We start from the raw sequence: 21898 nt of genomic DNA, 5'->3' as shown, positions 1-21898 counted from the left end.
TGTGATACAGAATAATAAAAAAACTCCTAACGACTTGCAACATTATTCAGAGACTTATAATTAACTATCCAGCCCGATAAACTAAATCCAACCTTAACCTCTATTCTACCGAACACTCTTCAGCTCGCATCCACAAAGAGGTATTTCTTATTGTAAATAGCGTTTTCATCGGCACAGCATTAGGTTTAGGCGAGTAAATAAATGTTGCGGGCGTCTGGTGGGCTCCCGAAATAAAATACTTGAGAACCGTGACGTCATGCTGTGGGGATATTTATAACCAAGCACCGCCGTTACTTTAATAGACTGGATTGACAAAAGTGAACTCAAAATTTGTGTAAAAATACCGATATTTCCTGTCCAAATAAGACAGTTATGTTATGGCCACTTGCTGGTAAAAAAAAGTCTAGATATAGTCAATAAATGGGTTTCTAAAAGTTAACCAGTAGTAAACCACACAAAGCTATTGACTATAAGAAATATATTTCCGTTGTACAGTCGAGTTCATAAACTTGTGAGCAAAATTTTGATCAAACATATCTGAACACGACTCTATTGTTAACGGCTCACAAGTTCATGAACTCGACTACATAAACGTACAACTGTAATTGCTTGTCACAGCAAAATGTCTTATATTACGTATTTTTAAGTTCTAGTGTTGCAATTGTTGCATATGCAACTTTTTCAACTCTATCCGAATCTATGATATAAAAGTGAACCGCCAGAACGGGAAAAAAAACGAGACAGAGCAGGATGGCGCTCTACAACACCATTTTGACACGTTCCTCCCAAGCAACGCATTATTTCTTTGGAATTTTAAAGCGATTCGATTCTTTATCCTTGGGAATCGCGAAAAACTTCAGAAAATATGATATACTCTGATTTGTGTGTATGTTTGTTACTCCTTCATGCTAAAATGGCTGGACGTATTTGGATGAAATTTGGTACGTAGATAGCTGGACATCTGGAATAACACATAGGCTACTTTTTATCCCCATATTCCCACGGGGTAGGGATAAAATCTGGAAATAACCGCTGGGCTTAGAGTCATGAAATTTGGTATGTAGATAGCTGGATGTCTGAAATAACACATAGGCTAACACAACACCTCAATAAAGATTACGATATAAATTTAAGGATTTCCCACGGGAATTTTGTAAAATCCCGGAATTTCAATTATAACTACCAGATCGATTAGATTACGCGTGCGAAGCCGCGGGTAAACTCTAGTCAGAAATAAACTTGACAGTTCCGTACATTATGGCACTAAACTAAGCTTATACTAAATCGAGACGGCCTTGGAGACATAATCTAGCTTTATAAAGCTGCAAAAACTCAGTTGTCTGACGTTCACTAGTGTATTTCGTTCCAAAATTCGATACATTCTGCGGGCGTAAAAGAATTCCCGAGTAAACCATACTTAAATCTTCCGTAATCCGAGTCGAAGCGCGTTCTCATTGTTTGAAGGATCTCGTCTCTCGTATCTCGTACTTTTGTTCAGGAAAAACGAAAGAAAATTTACCTTGGTAGGTATTAAAGTGTTTACCGTGTAAACAATGTACACGCATCTACTCACAAGGCTGTCGCATCCTTATTTACTTTGTGGCACTGAAAGAATTGTTTCAATTGTAATGTAACCGTTCAATTGAATTTTTTGTATGCAAAATCATCGCTTAAGTACCCTTTACCTGCCCTTAACTTAGTGCGTGATGTGGACTTGCGTAATTCCTAAATCTTGAATGTTTCGATTCCGAATCTTATCGTTGGTCTTAATCCGTCCACTGCTAAACGAAGGCCTTCACGTTCCTCCTTAGTGTTATGACAGAAGTCTATCCTTGTTTCCGCTCATCTTCCCACTTGTCCACCAGACTTGCAGGGCAACCCACGATACTCTTGCCCAAAAGCAGTCTCTTCTCTAGAACTCGTCGGCTCCAACTATTTTCAGTTCTACAGCACATTTTATCAGCCCACTGCCACTTCAGCGTGCTAGTCCTTTCGATGACTTGTCTTTCATATTCGAATAAGCAGAGGGTCTACTCCGAAATTCGAAAATCGAAGTTCGTATCGTACCGTCCCTCTCACTCTCGTATTAAATAGTATAAAGCATCAGAGAGACGGAACGACACGAACTTCGATTTTAGTAGCCCCACAGGTCCGGTTGGCAACGAAGGCTTTGTTAGTAGTGTTACGACGGAGAAACTCGTCTCCAATAACAATCTTATTAAGATCATCTCTAACTTCAGATCCTGACCATTTACAATAATAGCATATTATCACTTGACCACTCGCTTCCAGTCGACCGTCGCGTGGTTAGTCATTATTATCAATTATTATCGAGTTACCTGTATCCATTCAATACAAACTATACTAGCTGAGAGCCTAGTAATTTTTTCACTATATTTAACGATACTAACGTACCAGGCGTTTATAAACTTGATTGAAAACTTTGCTCAAATTGCCTCTAAATACCTTGATTTGAATTCTTAAAGAGATCAAAATAGATAAATATTTCCACTTCAGGACAACCTTGATGTTTACTATTTTGTTATACAACGTGTTATTTAAAATTTACGTTAACTTTAAAGGAACATTCGACAGGTCACTTGAATTTAATTTATCCAAGACACTAGTGGCCTAAACTCTTACCCCCTTATTCATTAAAGACAATCAAACCTATTTTAGTTAAAATGCCGCTAAAATTTGTTTGTCCTTATCTGTCACTTCGACATTTGTATTTGTTAGAAAGGGACAAAGCATTTGTTAGTTAACATAGGCTTGTTAAGTTTTATGAATAAGGGGGTTACTGTTTAAAAGATAATCAAGAATTAAGATAATTAATTATGAGCAGTAAAACAGTGCCAAGGTGGGTACTTAATTAATTTATGACGCTTTTTAATTTCGTAACTAAAGTGTTTCTACATTATGTATGTCTGATCTGAACATAATAATCAAAAGAAGGTTAAAAATGAGCGTGAACTTGTATTATGTATGACCGTCTAATTATTATAATCAATTTGGCTAAAAAATTAATTACCAGATTTTCTACCAATTAACGGAGTCGTCGTTAGTAGTTAACGGAAATCAAGAAAAACGCGATGTATAAGTGCAGTTCCAAGTGAAGAAATGAACTTGAAAAAATAGTAATTTTTCGTTTTAGTCTGTACATTTTTTAATTTGCTGCTTAAGATTTTTAAGATAACCAGATAAAATTTTGATTGGTTACCTTGTCATCGTAATTATATAGGAGAGACGTAAGAACTTATTATTAGCAAAATATATTTTTTGAAACTTTTTTTGTCAATTGTAATATTCGTTGACGTTTAACGCAAGTACGTTATAAACTCCTCAACTAATCAGAATGAAATTTGACTTCAGAAATTTAATCCTGAACAAAAGATTAACGAACAAGTAAAATAAAAGCTTGTAATAATAAACACTGTCTATACACACGCTGTAGGTACTACCGCCTACAATAAAGTGGACGAAACGATGTTTACATAAAAATACAAGTCCTCATTTAAATCACAAACGTACAATGACGACGTACGATTGAAACTAAGTACTACATTATTCAGCAAAGGCGATAAAAACCGGCCTAAGTATAAGTACAAACAAAACCATGCATGCAGCCATGACACAGTGCTTGGATGAGACCATACACACACATACAATCCGACTATTACCATACGAATGTGACTAGTTGTGACGTGATTAGTTTACATGTCATTTATTTCACTATTGCTTGTAATAAAAGACAAAGATGAGCGTAAAACATTGTCAGTTATCTGAAACTGTTCAATTTTGAAGTCGCCTATTCCATTTGAAGTTTGTACGTACCAACAAGAATTTAACTGCATGCGATAGGGAAGTAGCGCTGAGCTAGGCTACAAAAGTTATTCAATCTAATTGCTGGATTTTTCTTCGGAAGCTTGTAACGGATTCCCAGCCTTATTATGGCAGGAATTTATACACTTATGTTAAAACTACTTCGAATAGTGCGAATTAGAAAATAAATACTAATATGATTTAGCATATAAAAAAAACTTCTGCAAAGAATAAGTACTGTATAGATTCAGGCGTTACTTGCCGAAGGTGGTCTATGTTTAAATTATCCATTTTTTTTCTGCAAAGAACCCTAAAGTTGGAATTTTACTTGTTATTTAAATGGAGCATCTTTGCTCCTCTTTCCCTCTCTCTTTTCCTTCTTTTCCTCTTGGAAAGTATACCCCCAAATAGAAAACAGTAATTTTCTCTATCAGTGCATAAGAACTGTCGTAACCTGTGCAACGAAATTACTCCTATTAGGTATAAAGCTGGTATTTGTAAGCGCCTATTCCACGCGCAGCATTGTTGTGACCACCGTGTAATGGTCACAGTGTTAAATTCGACACGCCAACGCCAACCGAAACTCTAATAGAAGTCGATGCTTCAACGCCTTGTAAAATATTTGGCCGTGTAGTGTTACCACGCTGCTATCGTCAGTTTCACAATCGATAGTTTTCTACAACAAGCCACACTAGCGATTGGCCTATTGATAGTATCGATACTATAGACATTATCAATAAAATCGATACTATTTATTTACTAATTCTTCTCTCTCTAAGTTCTTGAATGCGATTTTTAAGGTTCCGTAGGAACCATTATAATTTCGCCATGGCCTTATAAACCGTTAGTGATAGAAAGCTGTAATTTTGCACGAGTATATAATATGTTAACTACGCTGACAAAGAGGTAGAATAAAATAAATAAAATACCATAAAGTAGGTACGTCACGCCAATTTTAACCATTTTTACGCTTTGCCGGTTTTTGATCTATAGATAATTAACTATTGAAAATGAGCTACTATCGATAGCAGATATCGATAATATCTCACTCTGTCAATAATATTGCCTCGTTTCGAGCCAGGTATATATATGTTTTGATATCGATAAACTGATCAGCAGCACTACAACTGTGTCCATTGGCTTGTTTGGACTGCTGGCCTGGTTACATTACAAATATTTGTACAAATAAATTGTCTTGACACACCATTTGCAATTAAAACTGTTAAGGCCTAATGAAGAAGCTAAATGATCGGTAGCCACGCGATATGATTCAGCAAAAAGTACGACTGAAATATTATGTAACTGTAAATAATCCTCTGTTAACACGAATTGATCGTCCATCAGATAAAAAAAGTTGAGCTAAAAAACGAACTTTTGCGTTCGAACACGATGAACAATGGCTTATAATGTATTTATTTCACAATCGATTGTTCTTAGGATTTATCTAAAGCTATGCATATTTGATAATTAAGATATAAACACATATAATATGATAATAATAAAGCTAGGGCTGTAGAAGGAACCTTAGTAAATAAATAAAATACTTAAATAGATATCATGGGACACTTTGACACCAATTGACCTAGTTCCAAACTAAGCAAAGCTTGTACCTACTATGGATACTAGGCAACGGATAAACAAAAGTACTTATAGAGATAAAAGACTTACTTAAATACATATTGAATATTGAAGACCCGAGAACAAATATTCATATTATTCATACAAATATCTGCCCCGGCCGGGAGTCGAACCTGAGACCTTAAGCTTCGTAATCAGATTCTCTAACTACTTGGCCATCCGTCCTTAAACCTTGTGTGGATACCTACACTATCTCGAGTAATATATATCTCAATTGATCAACTCGAGTGGGTAAACTATAAAACTAACAAAAATAGAAAAAAAAGCATGACAAAAACGTGATACACAACATTGAATGCCTTGACCATTGACGCGTTGGCTCGTGGTGAAGCGCCATCAACAAATCTGCGTCAACTGGTGTATCATTACGATTCAACTAGATGCATATCATGTGAACATCTATCCTTGCATATGTTATGCTAGCTTTGTTAAAGGGCTTCGCTCGCATAGAATAAGGTTAAGGCAACTTGTATTATAGGTATTTATGTTCTTATAACGTGTTCTGTTCTCATATATCATGTTCTGTTACTGAACTATGACTAAAACTTATTATGTAATTACCGAATTTCTCCTGTAGCTAATATCCCGGTTAATTTTCGGATAGGTATTATGATTTAAGGCTTTGCGGGTTTGCAACTCACGAAAAAGAAAGGTGCTACTTTTTATTATATGTGATATAGTAGCTTCCTAACGGGTAGAATTCGGACGCCTTTGTGTTATACATACCTACGAGTATATAGAGCTAAGCCTAATCACGTGTGTTCGTAGCTGAATTCCATTGAAAAATAAATTGGGTTTTCTAAATTGTAGTTATTGAAGCCGATGGGACAGTTAAGTACCTACTGGACTGACAATCTGGCGAAAGTCGCGCTAACCAGTTGGATGTGGGCAGCGCAGGATCGATCCTTGTGGAACTCTTTGGGGGGGGTCTTTGTCCAACAGTGGACGTCTTTCGGCTGATATGTTGATGATGATGAGTTATTGAAAATTTTGTTAATCTGATTTAGTTTAGGATATATTTATCACAATACTACGGCATAGGTACTTCTATGGTTTTAAAAATATTGAGTATGTGGATAAGTATACTGTAATGTACTCGTACGGTCAGCATCAAAAGTAGCTGGTTACTTTTTACTCTGTCTCATTAACACATTTGTCAATCTTGCATGGCTTTTTAAGTACATGGCTGTAAAACGACAAAGTACAAAAGTAACCAGCTACTGATGCTGACTGTACTACCAAAACATAAAGATGCTCCTTAATTTATATGGCTACATAAACTAAACTTAACTAAAGTTTAAGTGCTGTTTCTCCACTAGTCAACGAACGTTCTTCCGAAATATTTTTTTCTTAGTAAATTCAAAGTCTCAACTCTATAGAACTTCGCAGTCGCGGCCTAGCCCCCGTTTAAGTACCAAAAGTATTAAGTGCTTGAAGAAAGATGTTGTAAGCGGGCTGTTGCTTTGTAAGGCGACGGAACGTGAAGATACCAGCTGTTTGATAACTCGTTCTATTCGGTGCTCGTGCACTGAATATACTCAAAGTTAAAAAGTTGAAGCTGTTTTTTACGCTGTTTGGGTTCGCTAACAGATGGCGACTGTAATTCTCAAAAATGACACGTGAAATTCTGAACACCAACAGACCTCGTACCGCCCCGCGTATCGTATTCAATCGTCTTACATTATGCTCATCACCAACTCGATATACCACTTTCAGTTTTAGCATCGCGCCGCATTTGCAACATTCTTTTCCCGCGTTCCCGATTATCGACCACGTACCATACACACATAAACACCACACACTTATTCGAATGCCATTTTAATTCAAAGCTGAGCACGTTTTTTTTACTCGCCTACATTGACAAATTGCTCGTTAGCGCATTCCTAATTCGATCACAATCGCATTCAATCGATATGATAGGTTTCGAATTCAAACGCGTCGCTCGTCTCGATTACGTACTGGCTGGGTTGCAACCACGTGCGCGTTTCATAATGAGAATTCGAATTAAACTGTGTTCCAATTTCGAATGATTTATTAATGATGCTGCCTAAAATTGTTGCAGTATTTTGTGATCGTTTTCTGTTGCACTGTAAGGTTTTCTTTATTTCGCTCTTTGTCGACGTTTTTAAGTTTTTTTTTTCATTGTCATTCTCTGCTTGTGATGTTTCAGCTCAATAGGACCATAAGTATGAGTTTGGTCATTTTATTAGGTTACATTGTTATTGATCGTGTTGCAAGCAGCTGAAAATGTGTTAAGTACAGTCGAGTTCATAAACTTGTGAGCAAAAATTTGATCAAAAATATCTGAACACGACTCTATTGTTAACGGCGTAGAGGCGTGTTCAGATATTTTTGATCAAATTTTTGCTCACAAGTTTATGAACTTGACTGTACAATTTTCTTGAAACACGTTTATGTTACTTAAGGGCGTGGTGTAGTACTGATAATCCTGGATTATGGATAAGACGTAAACACTTATAAAACCATGACGTCCTTTATTTATCCGAATCATTTATCTGTAATCTGTACTCAAACATGAGCTCATGCACTGAAAGCAGAGGTAGCTATGTTTTACACATAATTGTTGCTACGTGACCAATTTACTAATGTTATTTTAATTAACAGCTAAGTTATGTTTTATCATCTGACTTAAATTTAGGTACTTAGAAAATAGTAAAAAGTCCTCAAAATTTATGTGAAAAAAATATTTAAGAATAATTTAACTGCGTCATGTCATGTTCAATCGGATAGTTTTGAGCATTTCGTCTGTTCATTTTAATTGGAGGCTGCTTGTAAAAAAAATATTTGCGACGAGATTTTGCTAGGAAACCCTGCTACATTGTATAACGAACGACCAGCCTATATACGTCCCACTGCTGGGCACAGGCCTCCTCTCAGAACAAGAGGGCTTGGGTCATAGTTCCATAGGATTGGGAACTTCACACGCACCATTGAATTGCTTCGCAGGTTTGTGCAGGTTTCCTCACGATGTTTTCCTTCACCGCAAAGCTCGTGGTAAATATCAAATGTAATTCCGCACATGAATTTCGAAAAACTCAGGTTTGAACCCACGACCCTCTGCTTGAGAGGCGATAGGTCAAACCACTAGGCCACCACGGCTTCAATTCACGGTTTAATTCACATTTCGGTCAAATAACAGATAAGTAGGTGAAGAATCTTACAGTGGGATCTTAGGATATCCTGAAACTATATACTAAAGAGAAACCCACTTAAATCACGTACCAAATTAAAAACTTCGACAGAATTTTGCAGGTGGTAGGACCTTGTGCAAGGTCCGCCCGGATTGCTACCACCATCTTGCTCGCTAACCCTGCCGTGAAACAGCAGTGCAAGGTTTCGGCGTGGAGAGTAAGACAGCCGGTGAAATTACTGGCACTTGAGGTATCCCATCTTAGGCCTCTAGGTTGGCAACGCATCTGCAATCCCCCTGGTGTTGCAGGTGTCTATGGGCGGTGGTGATCTCTTATCATCAGGAGACCCACTTGCTCGTTTGCCATCCAGTTGAATAAAAAAAAAAAAGATTAAGGCTTAATTAATCGCGCAATCGCATGTGACCGCGAATGCCGCGCAAGCGCACCTTATATAACCGCGTATGTGGGACACCTGTGACTACTCAGCTGTCTTATACTCGTACATAGTATACACGCTGTATATTTACTAGTGATTGTTAATACAGTTATTCTCGATTTTCAGCGGAAAAAAATGTTCGCACGCTGTGGTTGGTAGTGGGTTAAGGTCTCGATGGCGATGGGATATTTTGTGAAATTGTTTAAGTTTTTTGAAGTGTCGTAACATCGTGATGGAAGTATGATATCTAACTAACAGCTCACCCAGACAAGAGATGTCGCTACTATGCAATCAAATTATGATTGGTTTTTTGGAGTCTTTTAGTATTTTTTATTTCAACTCCATATTTGTTACTTTTACGGGTATCCCACGATACCATATCGAAAATACAAACTGAGACATGGATGCACAGAAAAACCAGAAAAAGAGACCAGCGCTGGGAATCGAACAAAACAACAGTAACAAATTGAACATATTAATTTTGGGAAGTAACAAATTTGGAATTGAAATAATAAATACAAAAAGACTTAAAAAAACCAATCATAATTTGATTGCTTAGTAGCGACATCTCTTGTCTGGGCGAGCGGTTAGTTCCAAAAGAGTGTGACGTCTGTCGACGAAACATAGATATCGCTAGTGTTGCTGCTTAAGTAGCATAGTAGAAATAAGCAACCTGAGATATGTACGCAAAAATTAGGGTTTAGATTCCTGTCCAACAGTGGTGTAGGGGTTATAACACGCAGCACGGATTGCTGAGGACCTGGGTTCGATTCCCAGTGCTGGTCTCTTTTTTCTGGTTTTTCTGTGCATCCATATGTCTCAGTTTGGATTTTTCGAAATGATGCGACTAGCAGGTGTGCAACTTTACAGCATAATTATGATATTTTCAGTCCTTAACATGAAAGGTTAATTCAGAAATACATAGACTAGTCTGCTGATTGGTGTAGTTCGTCGCTATTTTGAAACAAATCAATTAGGTATTTACATTTAGCTTATTATCAAATTGGCTAATAAATAACTAGGGTAATAGGTACTCGATACGATAAGGCGAGTTATCGAAACCCTCACCCACTGATATGCTTTACAATACGATAGCTAATCGTTGTCAATGTTGGTGAGACAATTGTATAAATATGTCAAAACAAAGCATATACTATAGTTAGGTTTGAACCTTTGAACACGGCGATTCGCCAAGACATGCAATCAAACTCTAACCTTTTAAATTCACATTATTCACACTCACACATAATGTTCACGTATCATGTTGTTGTGTACCTTAACTTAAATGAATGAACCACACATATACTTATATCGCTGAAAAATAATAATAGATAAAACAAATATGTAGGAACCATACGATTTTCAACTTTACTTTCCTGGGCTTAAATATATACAATATTTAAAGGTAATAAGGGTTTCCATAGTAAAAAACCATGTTTACATTTTAAAACGAATAAAACGAATGTGTTATTTTTGCTCTTACTTTATTCACGCGTGTATATTCTAAGGAATTTCAAATTAGGTTAATTTCAACCACCATGAATGAGACATTCACATTCACAACAAGCAACAATCTAAGAACAATAAATCCATCCGCGGAACTGCGCTAAACCGCCGCAGTGAAAATATTTACGGAATCGTAAGAATGTCATTCCGTTTCTTGCCTCTTCCCCTGCTTGTTCCCATGGCATTGTGCCCGTAGCACACTTCCCCGTGCTTTCTAGCGATAGCTCTCGGCTGCGGTTTGGACGCGTGTTGACGCGCGATCACCGCAGCCGAAAATCGATGCCATCTGATACGGCATTGACAAGAGAGAATAACATAAGTATCATGTTTCTCACTTGCTTTTTCTACTAATTTATAATAATAGAAATGATGTACTGGGCCTATACTACGAAGTTAAGTTCCCAATCCGCACTGGGCTCGCGTGGGAACTTCGGCCCAAGCCCGCTCATCAGATTACAGTAGCCCCCTGCCTGAGCGACAAGGAAGAAAATGAGGCGCTTGCTGGCTACCCTAATTTGTGGGTGGGGCTTTAGGTGTTCCTTCCCAGAAGTTTGCGTGCGAGTTTCACTTTCTTGCTTGATGTTGTGAGCTAATTGCTTATTCAGGCTATGCTTTTTGGCTACTGTTGGACCCAGCAAACCCTGTTCAGCAGCATAAAATTGCGAGCGGTCAAAGTTGTGCGAAAGTGGCAAGCACCGGCATTATTGTTTCTAATAAGCCCGACAACCTCCCCGAGACTTCGGTGTGCAGAGACTTGATTATAAATACGTTGATGAATATCTTTATCTATACACTCTTTACACTTTTAGGGGTGCAGTAAAACTTTCCAAGACGTCGATATGATTAAGAACATGCCAAGCGAATCGACTTTACTTTGACACTAGTTCTTCTGAATACAGTTCGCTTTAAAGTTTTCCTGGAACAATCGTCTGTGGGCGGTTTTCAACTTTTGAACTTTCTGTTATGCGAATCGAACAAAAGTTTCAGCAGATAGCCGCATTATTTTTATTTACTTGTTGTGGCCCAAAGCCGTGTTTTTTTATAGAATAGAATAGAAGACATTTATTCACATTCACAAAGACACACAAATACAACAAAACTAAAAAACAACAACAGCAAACACAAATAAACCAAAAAAAAAAGAAAAAGAAATACAAAAATTAAAATATATGATTTTGTGTGCCCCGCAAAAGTGAAACGGCCGCTGACTCAGCATTATGCTCTATGATATTCTGTCAGAACCGTCTGTGACTCACGGAATGATACACAAATATACTCATATAAATAAAATTAAGAAATATAAATATATTGTCAACATTATAATTTCCTTTTGATTACTGGACTGCACCAACAACTTGTTTCAGTACATTTTTAAATACACTTCTGTTTCAAAGTAATGCATCGTCCATCTGGCAAAGCTACTCGTAGGCGACTTATACTTGTGATATCGTTTTGGAATAAATACAGAAGAAGCTTAATAGTATCAAACGCCAAAGAGTTGAAAAAAGACCTGAGGACCTCTCTTGACTTGAAGTACCTGCCTATATACCAAGTACCTAACATATTTATACTAACAACTGATGGATCCTAGTTATCTGAATAAATAAATTTTATTATTATTATATCAATCAAATCAACCCACATTCATCCACTGCTGAGTAAAGGCCTCATTTTCACGCCACTCTGCCCGGTCCTGTGCCAGTCTCATCCAAAGTACCTATAGTCTTACTTAAATTTTCTTTCTCGATAAGTTTCGTGACACTAACCACTTGATATCAGTACGTGCTGTCATCTTCGAGTATCTCTGCTGGCAATGGGAGATGAAGTACGCCGCAATGCTGATTGTGGACCGATGACGTTGTCGATCTGCCCGCCGCCAATAACAGTTACCATAATGCGTTGCCGCGTTGATTTGGTATCGCGAAACGGTTACGTTCCACTTGAGATGCTATCATAATTTTGGTTGATGTGATTATTTAGATCAAGGTTTTCTTTTCAGTGTGCGCGTAATAACGAGCGTGTGATACGTTCCTAGTGACACTGAATGCTATTGACGTAACTGCGTTTTGAGTAAACCAAGCTAGATTGATTGTTCGCCCCGCAATGTCCCACATAGAAATTTTCACAGAAATCGTTAGAGCCGTTTCCGTGATCCTCCGAATACTGAAATAAATAAATGAACTTGAAAAATTGCTCGTTTAAAGGTACCTTTTAGACTTTATACGATTATGACAAGAATACGATCTGACACCTATGTAGACGCATACACTTTTATTGCTTCAATCGCACATTCTTTGATGATAAGAAAGTAATTGTTGATTTTAATGACATCCGTAAGATTGTTTTAATCTATCTATCTGTCAAGTACTTTTAAATTATGATATTTCCGAGCATAATTGCTACCATTTTGTCACGATCGTTCTATCTGCTAAAATATCGATGTCTGTTTTTGTTAGTTTCACACAGCTTTATCTGACTGTCAAAAACGCACAGTAACATTAGCTACTTCTAATTATTCATATATAAAACTTTCGGAGTTAACTAATTCTGAAATGAAACAGTCATTATGCCCTAAGCTTCCCTGTTATACGCACTACCACCAAAGCTCTAGCATAATCTGTTTACCTACCCGACCGCGGTCGCCGATCTCCCGGTAATCCGGCCGGCTTGTCCCGCGCGATAAATCGACTCATTAGTCGCTCCAAGGGCAGATAAACACGGCCCGGCACTATCCGGCACGAATTATACGCCAAAACCGTCTCAACTCACAGCGCAGCGGGCAGCTCTACGTACTTTGCATTTATCAAGACTAGGAAATCAATGCTTTTGTAGATCTACTCGTACTTTGCATTGAGGGTCTTTGAAAGGTTTATAAGAGTGGTCTGTAGGAGTCACATCGACAAATCGCTAAAGGATTTTTATATCGACACCGGTGCGGTTTATGAACCGAAACAAAAAACAACAATGGGTTTTAATGACAACAAAGTCCTCCAGCTTGAATTATATATTTTATCATGTTTGACAACTGCAACTATATATTTTTTGATTACAACATTCGGCAACAAAATAGGATAAGTGGTTTTACAGCTTATCATCTACACACGACACGACTAATTATGGATTATTATTACTGGATGTGTTAGACATTTTGTTTACCTCGACCGCTCATCCAAGTTTGTTGACTCATAATCATCTTTATTTGCATAAAAAATGGTACAGTAAGGTATTACATTTTGAAAATTGAACATCATTTTTTGCTAAGTAGTTTTAGCATGCAACATTAATTCGTCATGATTAAATTTAAACATTCTTTAAAGTCGCTCTCCAAAACACTATTCAATTTAAGTGGAAATGACCGAACAACTTTTAATACTCTGTTCCAGTTAACGGAGTGATTCAGTGACACCGCGCGAATAAACAGACCAGAATATAACAAGTATCATTCCCAAGGCCGTTCTTTTTCACTCCACGCTAAAATAGAATGCGGGTCGATGTCAACGACGTTGTCAATTCTCAGCCGCGGCCAGGAATCTTGAGGATATTTGTTACTTTTGATGCTCTTGCGATGACAGATAATACAATACAAGTATCTCTGTTGAACATGGCAACAAAGATAGCACGAAAAGTGAAAGAACTTGTAATGAGCCAAAGGAGGATCAGTATGTTCTTTGGGCTCCCCCCTTTGTTTAATCGGCGGGAATCAAGGAATACAACGCTAAAATACAGATGACTAACTGTCTATACCAGCCATGTCAAACTCTAAAGTCACTGGTGAGCCAAAAGCATGAAAACCAACATATATTAACCTAAGATATAAATATAAGTGATTGTGTTAGGTTTTCCCAAAGATTTAAGAGAAATTATACTAGAAATAGCTCACATTGACCTAGAAGTACCAGCGACGGGAAATAGGAAATTGAACGCCCGACACCTGTCGGCAGCCGCTGCGCAGTTTGCTTGCATAACCCTAACCCCTTTGTCAACACTCGTATCATGACGTCAGATATGAATGAGAAGGAATTTATTAATAAATATCACGATAATAATAATCCATTTAAAGAATTGAGTCCATTTGCTTCTCTCTCTACATATATGAAAAGAACTGAGTATACTGGATCCTGTAACACAGGGACTCCTAGCTCAGGATCCAGAGCCGTAGACTCTGAGTGTCTGACATGTACATTACCGATTAAAGGTTATGAAAGTGTCCCAATTTAAGACTCAGTTTAAAAACAAAGACCATGATTAGAATAAAGGAAAAAGGTAGCTGCTCTATCAAAAAAAAAACTTCTCTTTGCTGCTATTTACATGAAAGAGATACCTACATAATTTGAACGGCAAACTAGCAACGTTGCATACTGTTTTTATTTACAAACCTAACCTAAACCAATCTGCAGATTGCAGGATCAAAACAGTTGGCCTAATCAATATTTCCCCGAATAATTTATGTTACGTTAAATGACCGCTATATGTTCTGTCAATTATTCTTTCAAAACTACGTATTTTCACACGCTTCCCACCCAATAAACTGTTATAAATGTGCTAGTTGTTGTCGAAGCCTGGCTTTGCTTTGTTGCTGATTGATTCTCGGCAGAAATCACTCGAAATTAAGTGGATCGCACCAGGGCTGCGGGACAATAGGTAGCTGCGGATTAGAGGCTGCGATTGGTTGCTTTGCAAAGCGTCCAATCACGCTTCATCTTCAGCTTTAGTAAAGCTGACCAGCGATGTCCGGGGATGCGTTGCGAGGAATGTATTCCTCATTAACCAATAGAAACACTTCATTTACACATCCTCGCTCCGCTCAACTGTTTCCACTAGAGCGGTTCATGGCCTAACTATTCACTTCTTTTAGTCCTTTAGCTTTCCGAATTTCGGCATGAATTTGAAAACTATACAAGCGAAATTTACGGAAACGGGTTTTTTTCTTGCCTTTCTGACTCTGTTAGGAAAAAAGTCAAATATGTGAAGTTTGACAATACTATGATTTTAATAAGTGCATCAAGATGACACCTGAAAAAATCCATTGCAACATTCCTTTTTAATATTGTTTAGTAGGTTATTAACAATAAATCGCTCTGAACATCTCATTATCTGTAAGGTGTGGCTTCGATAAGGAATCAGCTGGACTGGCTGTGCGAAGTGGCAAACGTGCTCAAGTTGAATGGGAGTTTTGCGTGTCGATACACTTTACCTAGGGCACGGCGTTATAAATTCACCAATATCTATCACCTTAAACCAATTATTGATCAGTCACGAAGTTCAGTCAGGAGACTGCTACTATTTTCGATATATTACCCCTCCTTTTGCGTCGGGGGTTAAAAAAAAGATGAAATAAAAATATTAAAGTGTTGTTGGGGTGTGTATGATGTGATCTAAAATAATTCAGCGTTCTGTTATTTCTTAGCCAGACTTACGAGTACAAACGTTAATTAATATGTAAACAGAAATTAGTGATGTGATAATTTTCCACAGTGTTTTATATAAATAGGTAAATTAAAGGTACGGACGGAATGTATTAGGTACTATATGTATCGAAAGCTGGGCACAGTTTAGTAGTTATGATGATAAAAACTAGATGTGACATCTTTACTTATGAAAACTAACAGCTATTTCGACTAAAATCCAATAAGATGAAAAAAATAATTACCACCATGGCAACCCTAGCTGTGCTGAGTCGGCGCAATGTGATGGATGACGCTTCAGGCCGGCTGACAGGCAGGGTGCGCATAAAGGGACAGTCGCCTGTACTCCACATAATACGTAAAGCTACGAGTAGGTACACTTTGTAAGGTACAGACTAAATTGTACGTAGATGATATGATACTTGGTTTTGAACAAAAGTGATATGTTGATGATGTTGTTTGAGACTCGAGAATGTTATTGTCAAGTTTAAAATTACGATGGCAGTTGAATACTAATGTCAGATTAACTGCTTATTTGCATAATAGCGGGAAAACCGGATCCAGAATGAATGTGAAAAGACAAGGCAATGGCTAAAACTTGGAAGTTAAACAGACGACATGTACAATGATATGTTATGTACAATTTTTACGCATAATATCTATATTTATACGAACCGCAAACTGTCCTTTCTAATGTCAGTGATCATAATGTAACTCTTTTATCTTATGCTAATGTTATAATGTTCTTGTTCCCGCCTCCGACAGAGGCTGATGGTGGTAAGCGTATTTGTGACGTCACCCTGTGCACGTGAATTGTGGACCCTGTGATCGTTTTGTGGCAAACCGCGTGTTTTCCCCAGCTTTATTAGCTAGAAATTTAGTTTTACCTAGCATAACACTTCATGCTGTATAATTATTGTAATTCTATCGTTAGAATGGTCTGTGTTGTTTCATAGTAATTTTAAATACCAGTCTTGGTGTGTTATATAATAAAATTTAAGATAATCTGAAAAAAATAATTTTGTAATAAATAAGTCGTTTTATGACTTAATTACTTGATGTTAACCTTCCATTTCGTCAAGGACACTAAAGCACCGGTTAAGGGAGTAGTTTTGCTACATTTTGCGCCTTTTACGTCATGAATGTGTTCGAAACATTGTTAATAATGCTTATGTTAATAAACATTGTCGAGTCGTTACAGACAGCTTAACCTAAGTGATAGATTAATGATGCTAAAATATTTTTAATATCACGCCATTGATACCCATCAACAACCCTATGATTAAAACCTGAACCTCATTTCATGTTAATTATTTGCGCAATGCAAATATAATTAGCGTTCAGTGAAGGGTGGCAGACGGAGTGTCTGGCTCCACCGTACACTTCGCCGCGAAGTTTCCAACCTTGAAGTCGTGGGCATAAAGTACAGTAGGCGCTGGCGAGCGACCGATAGCAGCAGGATGCCACAGTCGCCTCCGGATTTCACGCTTTACCTTACTTCCCTATTCATTAGTCAGCTCCTGATTCCGTTGCAATATAGCTCAAGTTGAGGATATAATAATGACCGTAAGACAATTTACACCAATTGACCTAAATAGTCCCTAACCCAGCAAAGCTTAAACTGTGGTTACCTACTACAAAACGGACAGTCACTTAGATTTAAATAATATCCATGACTCGGTACAGACTGTATTCATCATTCAAACGCTTGCTCCTACCGGGAATCACGCCTGAAACCTTTATCTTCACCATCATTATGTCGGCCTATAAACGTCCCACTGCAGGCCACAGGCCTCCTGTCAGAATGAGAGGAAACTATGGCCCAAGCGGGCGGGCCATAGTTTCCACGCAGGCCCACTCCGGATTGGGAATTTCACACAAACACACACACACACATTATTGAATTTCTTCGCTGATTCTTCGCAACAATGTTTTCCTTCACCGTAAAGAGCCCATTTGAACGGCGTCATAGTCACGGTTATTGACCACTAAACTGTCTGGTCTTTCTAGTGCCTTTGTAAGACAAAACAAAACCGCAAGTAAAAAATCACCTTTGTCCAAGAGATCTGGGACTGGGAATCGTATCGGATTCGTCAAGACGTTATTTCCTGTTCCTCATTTCAGTTGCAGTTGGTAAATCGATAATACTACTGTTAAATTGGATGAAGTCCAGCTTGAATTTTATTAGGTCATTGTGCCATATCTGGCTATATATTTTATTTGGTGCATTAGAAATACAAGTTACTTTATCGTAAAACGACCGTTAGATACTGACACAGTGACGTGTTCATTGATGTATGTATATACGTCGTCATTTTTCTGATTGATCCGTATCCTTCCTCGTTTCGACTCGTGTTCGACTCGCTAAGGTTGCTAGTTGTGTAATGTTCAATTTATTTCACTTAGTAGATGCTGTAAAAGCTATAAATTATATGTTTAACTGTGTGGAAAACTATTTTTGTCTGCGTTCTCACTAGGCACAGCGCAACGTAAAGTAAGAATAGAAATAGTGAACAGTTCTTCCTGAACCGATTTCAAGAATAAAAATCGTTGCGCATCTTTCGTAGACTTTGCTACTTGGTTCTAATAGTCTTTTTTAAAAAATACTTTATAGCATTACTTCTCTAATTCTAGTTAAATCAGTTTATTACTCTTACATATGATGGTGCGTCCCCGTAATACACGAACTTCTAATTAGTTAATTATAACACGAAATCAAATCGAAAAAGACCGAGGAGGTAGAGAGGGTGTTAATCTGTGACACCTGCCTGAAATAGATCGCTCTTAAGCGATAAGACCGCCTATTGTTTAGGTACCTTATAATTTTCTTTTTGTGTACCTGTTTTCTGTATCGCTTACTATTTGTGGTGTACAATAAAGAGTCTTCCCTATTCCAGGTTAAAAAAATGGCAGAACGCGTAGCGAAGTGCCGCGAAGAGGTTTCCACGGGGCGTATAAATCTGACGACAGAGTAGAACCTCAACAGGATGTGTGAGGAGGTACTTCGAGCTGTAGTTAATTATAACACGAAATCAAATATTTGTTAATCTGTGACAGCCTGAAATAGATCGCTCTTAAGCGATAAGACCGCCTATTGTTTAGGTACCTTATAATTTTCTTTTTGTGTACCTGTTTTCTGTATCGCTTACTATTTGTGGTGTACAATAAAGAGTCTTCCCTATTCCAGGTTAAAAAAATGGCAGAACGCGTAGCGAAGTGCCGCGAAGAGGTTTCCAAGTCCCGGGAGAAGTACCAAGCGGCGCTGGCGGAGATCACCGCGTATAATCCTCGCTACATCGAGGACATGAGCGGGGTGTTCGAGCGCTGCCAGCAGATGGAGGCGCAGCGGCTCACCTTCTTCAAGGACCTACTCTTTAGCTTCCACAAGTGCCTCAATATCAGTCAGGATCCTACGTGAGTGCACGGTCTTACTGTTAAATCAAGCTTCTAACTATACTTGTGAAAAAAAATATTTCAGTAATACAAGGTCGGCCCTGTAACAGGAGCAAAAAATTAAAGCACAGCTTCCACTCTTAACCTTGAGCTAATTTAGTTCTACAACTTTTGAAAATAACTTGTATTATGATTTTTATTATAGTTTAAAGTTTAATTGGACAAGCAATGTATTGCGAAATCCGTCATTTTGTTACGTGACAGGCGATGTCATTTATGCTATTGGATGCCGTACATTGAAAATACCATTTAATTTGTTTGGAATAAACATAATGATAAAATTACTTAATTTTTGAAAGTTGCAAAACTAAAGTAGTTCAATTTGAGTAGCAGAACCTGTGTTTTAATTTTTTGCTCCTGTTACAGGGCCCACCCGGTAGAAACCTACACTATCCTTGCTAGTTTGCCAATGAAGTGCAAAGTTCCCGCGCGACACAGTTGACATTACGAACAACAGCTAATCTATAAAAGTAAAAGTTTTGACTGAATAACCGACTCATCGACTAAATAACGGACTTAAAAAGCTGAAATTTTGCATTGTAGACAAAGAACAGAGATGGACTTTTTGAAATGTTCACGAGGTGGGCCTAGTTCTATAATGGGGACGAAGCTGCCAGCGCAAGCTAATTTACAGAGATTTAGTGGATCGTTTTTGATAGCTTTGCGTTTCTGGCGATTTTAAAAGAAACTTTGTTAATGTACAAGTATAATACTCATAACGCAATTGGCAGTGTCTCATTTTTAGACATTTCGAGTAAACAGAGAAAATGTGTAAATTGATTTCGCATCGCCTTAAGGAGGTTTTATTGTTGTTAGGGGTTTTTGATCATGTTGTAGACAAGATAAAGCCAATTTGCTTACTTCATCTGATAGAGAATCTTTCAGGCTACGTGATGGTATAAATAACTCAAAGTATTTTTTCTTGAGATACTGCCAATTGCCTTATGAGGGCAGAATAGTTGTGCTAGTTGAAATGTGAAGGTCATTTAATTGCTTTAGAATCATCTTTATGTTAAGTATGATAGTGTTGATTTGCTCTATAAAATTCGTGCAGATACGAGGTTGAGATAGTAAGCGGTCGATATGACGGTGGAAACGCATAGACTTTCTACATTACCCATCTGAATGTTTCCAGGCTACCGCAAATCTACGAAGAGTTCAACCACACGATAAACAACGCCGACCATCAGAAGGACCTCAAGTGGTGGGCGAACAATCACGGCGTTAACATGGCCATGGCGTGGCCACAGTTCGAGGTACGACCACCGACCAGGCAGACGAGCCACACTGTTGGTGCCATTGATTTGGGCGTACAAAATAAAGGGGAAGCGATTATGGGGAGGTGCGGGGAGGCCCCACGTTGTAGATTGTCAAGTGTCACTGCTCTGTTCCCGCGCCTCTTGCCGCGGTTACCGTTCATGTTGTACGCCTTTACTCGAATTTTACGAAGAAGAATATCGTCTTTGACTAGTTTCACACTTCCTAACAAGCTCTCAGTCTGATGAATAAAAATGGTACGAACGTTCTATGAAGGCATGATACACCAGTCTGTATTGCACCTTCAGGAGTCCAAATTGTTGGCTTTTTAAACTTAATAGATGTAGTTGAGGAGTTACTTCACAATATCTATCATAAATTTATGTAAGTCATTCCTCGTTATGGCTCAAAATTATGTCAAAAACAACATCTTCTTCGTAATAATTGTAGATTCATGAAAATTAGTGGCACCCACGGTACCCCCTAAACGCAACGCGTATCTATGCAATTATACCTGTATGCATCGTATTAACCGAATGCTTTACGTTGAAATCTAGTCGTTCCTGAACGTAGGCTTCGTAGCTCTTACCAGGCATGACACTACGTACTTATGAACTTTTTTTTTAATTTTCCCTCATGTAGTTCTAACATGCTTGTGTGTAGTTAGTTAATATCCTTCCAATGTCGTGTGTAAGCTAGCCAATATTGACAGTGTATATTTTACGAAGTAAGCGCGCAAACAATGGCCCTCGCATTCCTAGTTGCTCTTTATCTCATGGTATACCTAGTGCCATCCACGAAGACGCGTGATTTTGTCAAAATTAGACATTAATGACATTGTAATAAGAACCACGGCACGCGTCATCGTGAATGACTTTAACTATAATAGCTCTTTTTATCTCCATAATTAGCCAGAGATAAAAAAAGTAACACTGTTCTTGTATGTGGATGAGTTGGTATCATTTTGGCATTTGAATATTCAGTGGGTGAGATGTATTCAGAACTAAATCGGTTTAGCCTCTAAGTTTGCGGTCCCGCGACTCTGAGGGCTAATTCATGCAAAACTGGCCAATTTAATTGGATATTGTAGTCCTGAAAGGGGTCGTTAGTAGATACTAAAAGCGAAGGTTGTGAAATGTAGATGTGATTAATTTGATTGTAATAACAGCCTAGGACGAATTCTAACATTAAATAATGATGGCTTACTGCATTTGGAATTAAAGGCAGCG

At 37.9% G+C, this 21898-nt stretch overlaps 1 protein-coding gene across 5 annotated transcripts in view; it reads left to right on the top strand.

Annotated features, from left to right (window-relative positions):
- Synd (protein kinase C and casein kinase substrate in neurons protein Synd) overlaps window positions 1-21898 on the top strand; it is a 108137-nt gene that overhangs the window by 75793 nt on the left and 10446 nt on the right. For all 5 annotated transcript variants that reach the window (XM_074098706.1, XM_074098707.1, XM_074098705.1 and 2 more), the window contains 2 exons: window positions 19147-19373; window positions 20548-20668. In XM_074098706.1, the coding sequence (XP_073954807.1) occupies window positions 19147-19373; window positions 20548-20668 (348 nt within the window). The remainder of the gene's footprint in view (window positions 1-19146; window positions 19374-20547; window positions 20669-21898) is intronic.

Source organism: Choristoneura fumiferana, chromosome 15, assembly GCF_025370935.1.
Source record: "Choristoneura fumiferana chromosome 15, NRCan_CFum_1, whole genome shotgun sequence".
Lineage (NCBI taxonomy): Eukaryota > Metazoa > Arthropoda > Insecta > Lepidoptera > Tortricidae > Choristoneura > Choristoneura fumiferana.
This window is presented reverse-complemented; position numbering and strand designations above follow the sequence as displayed.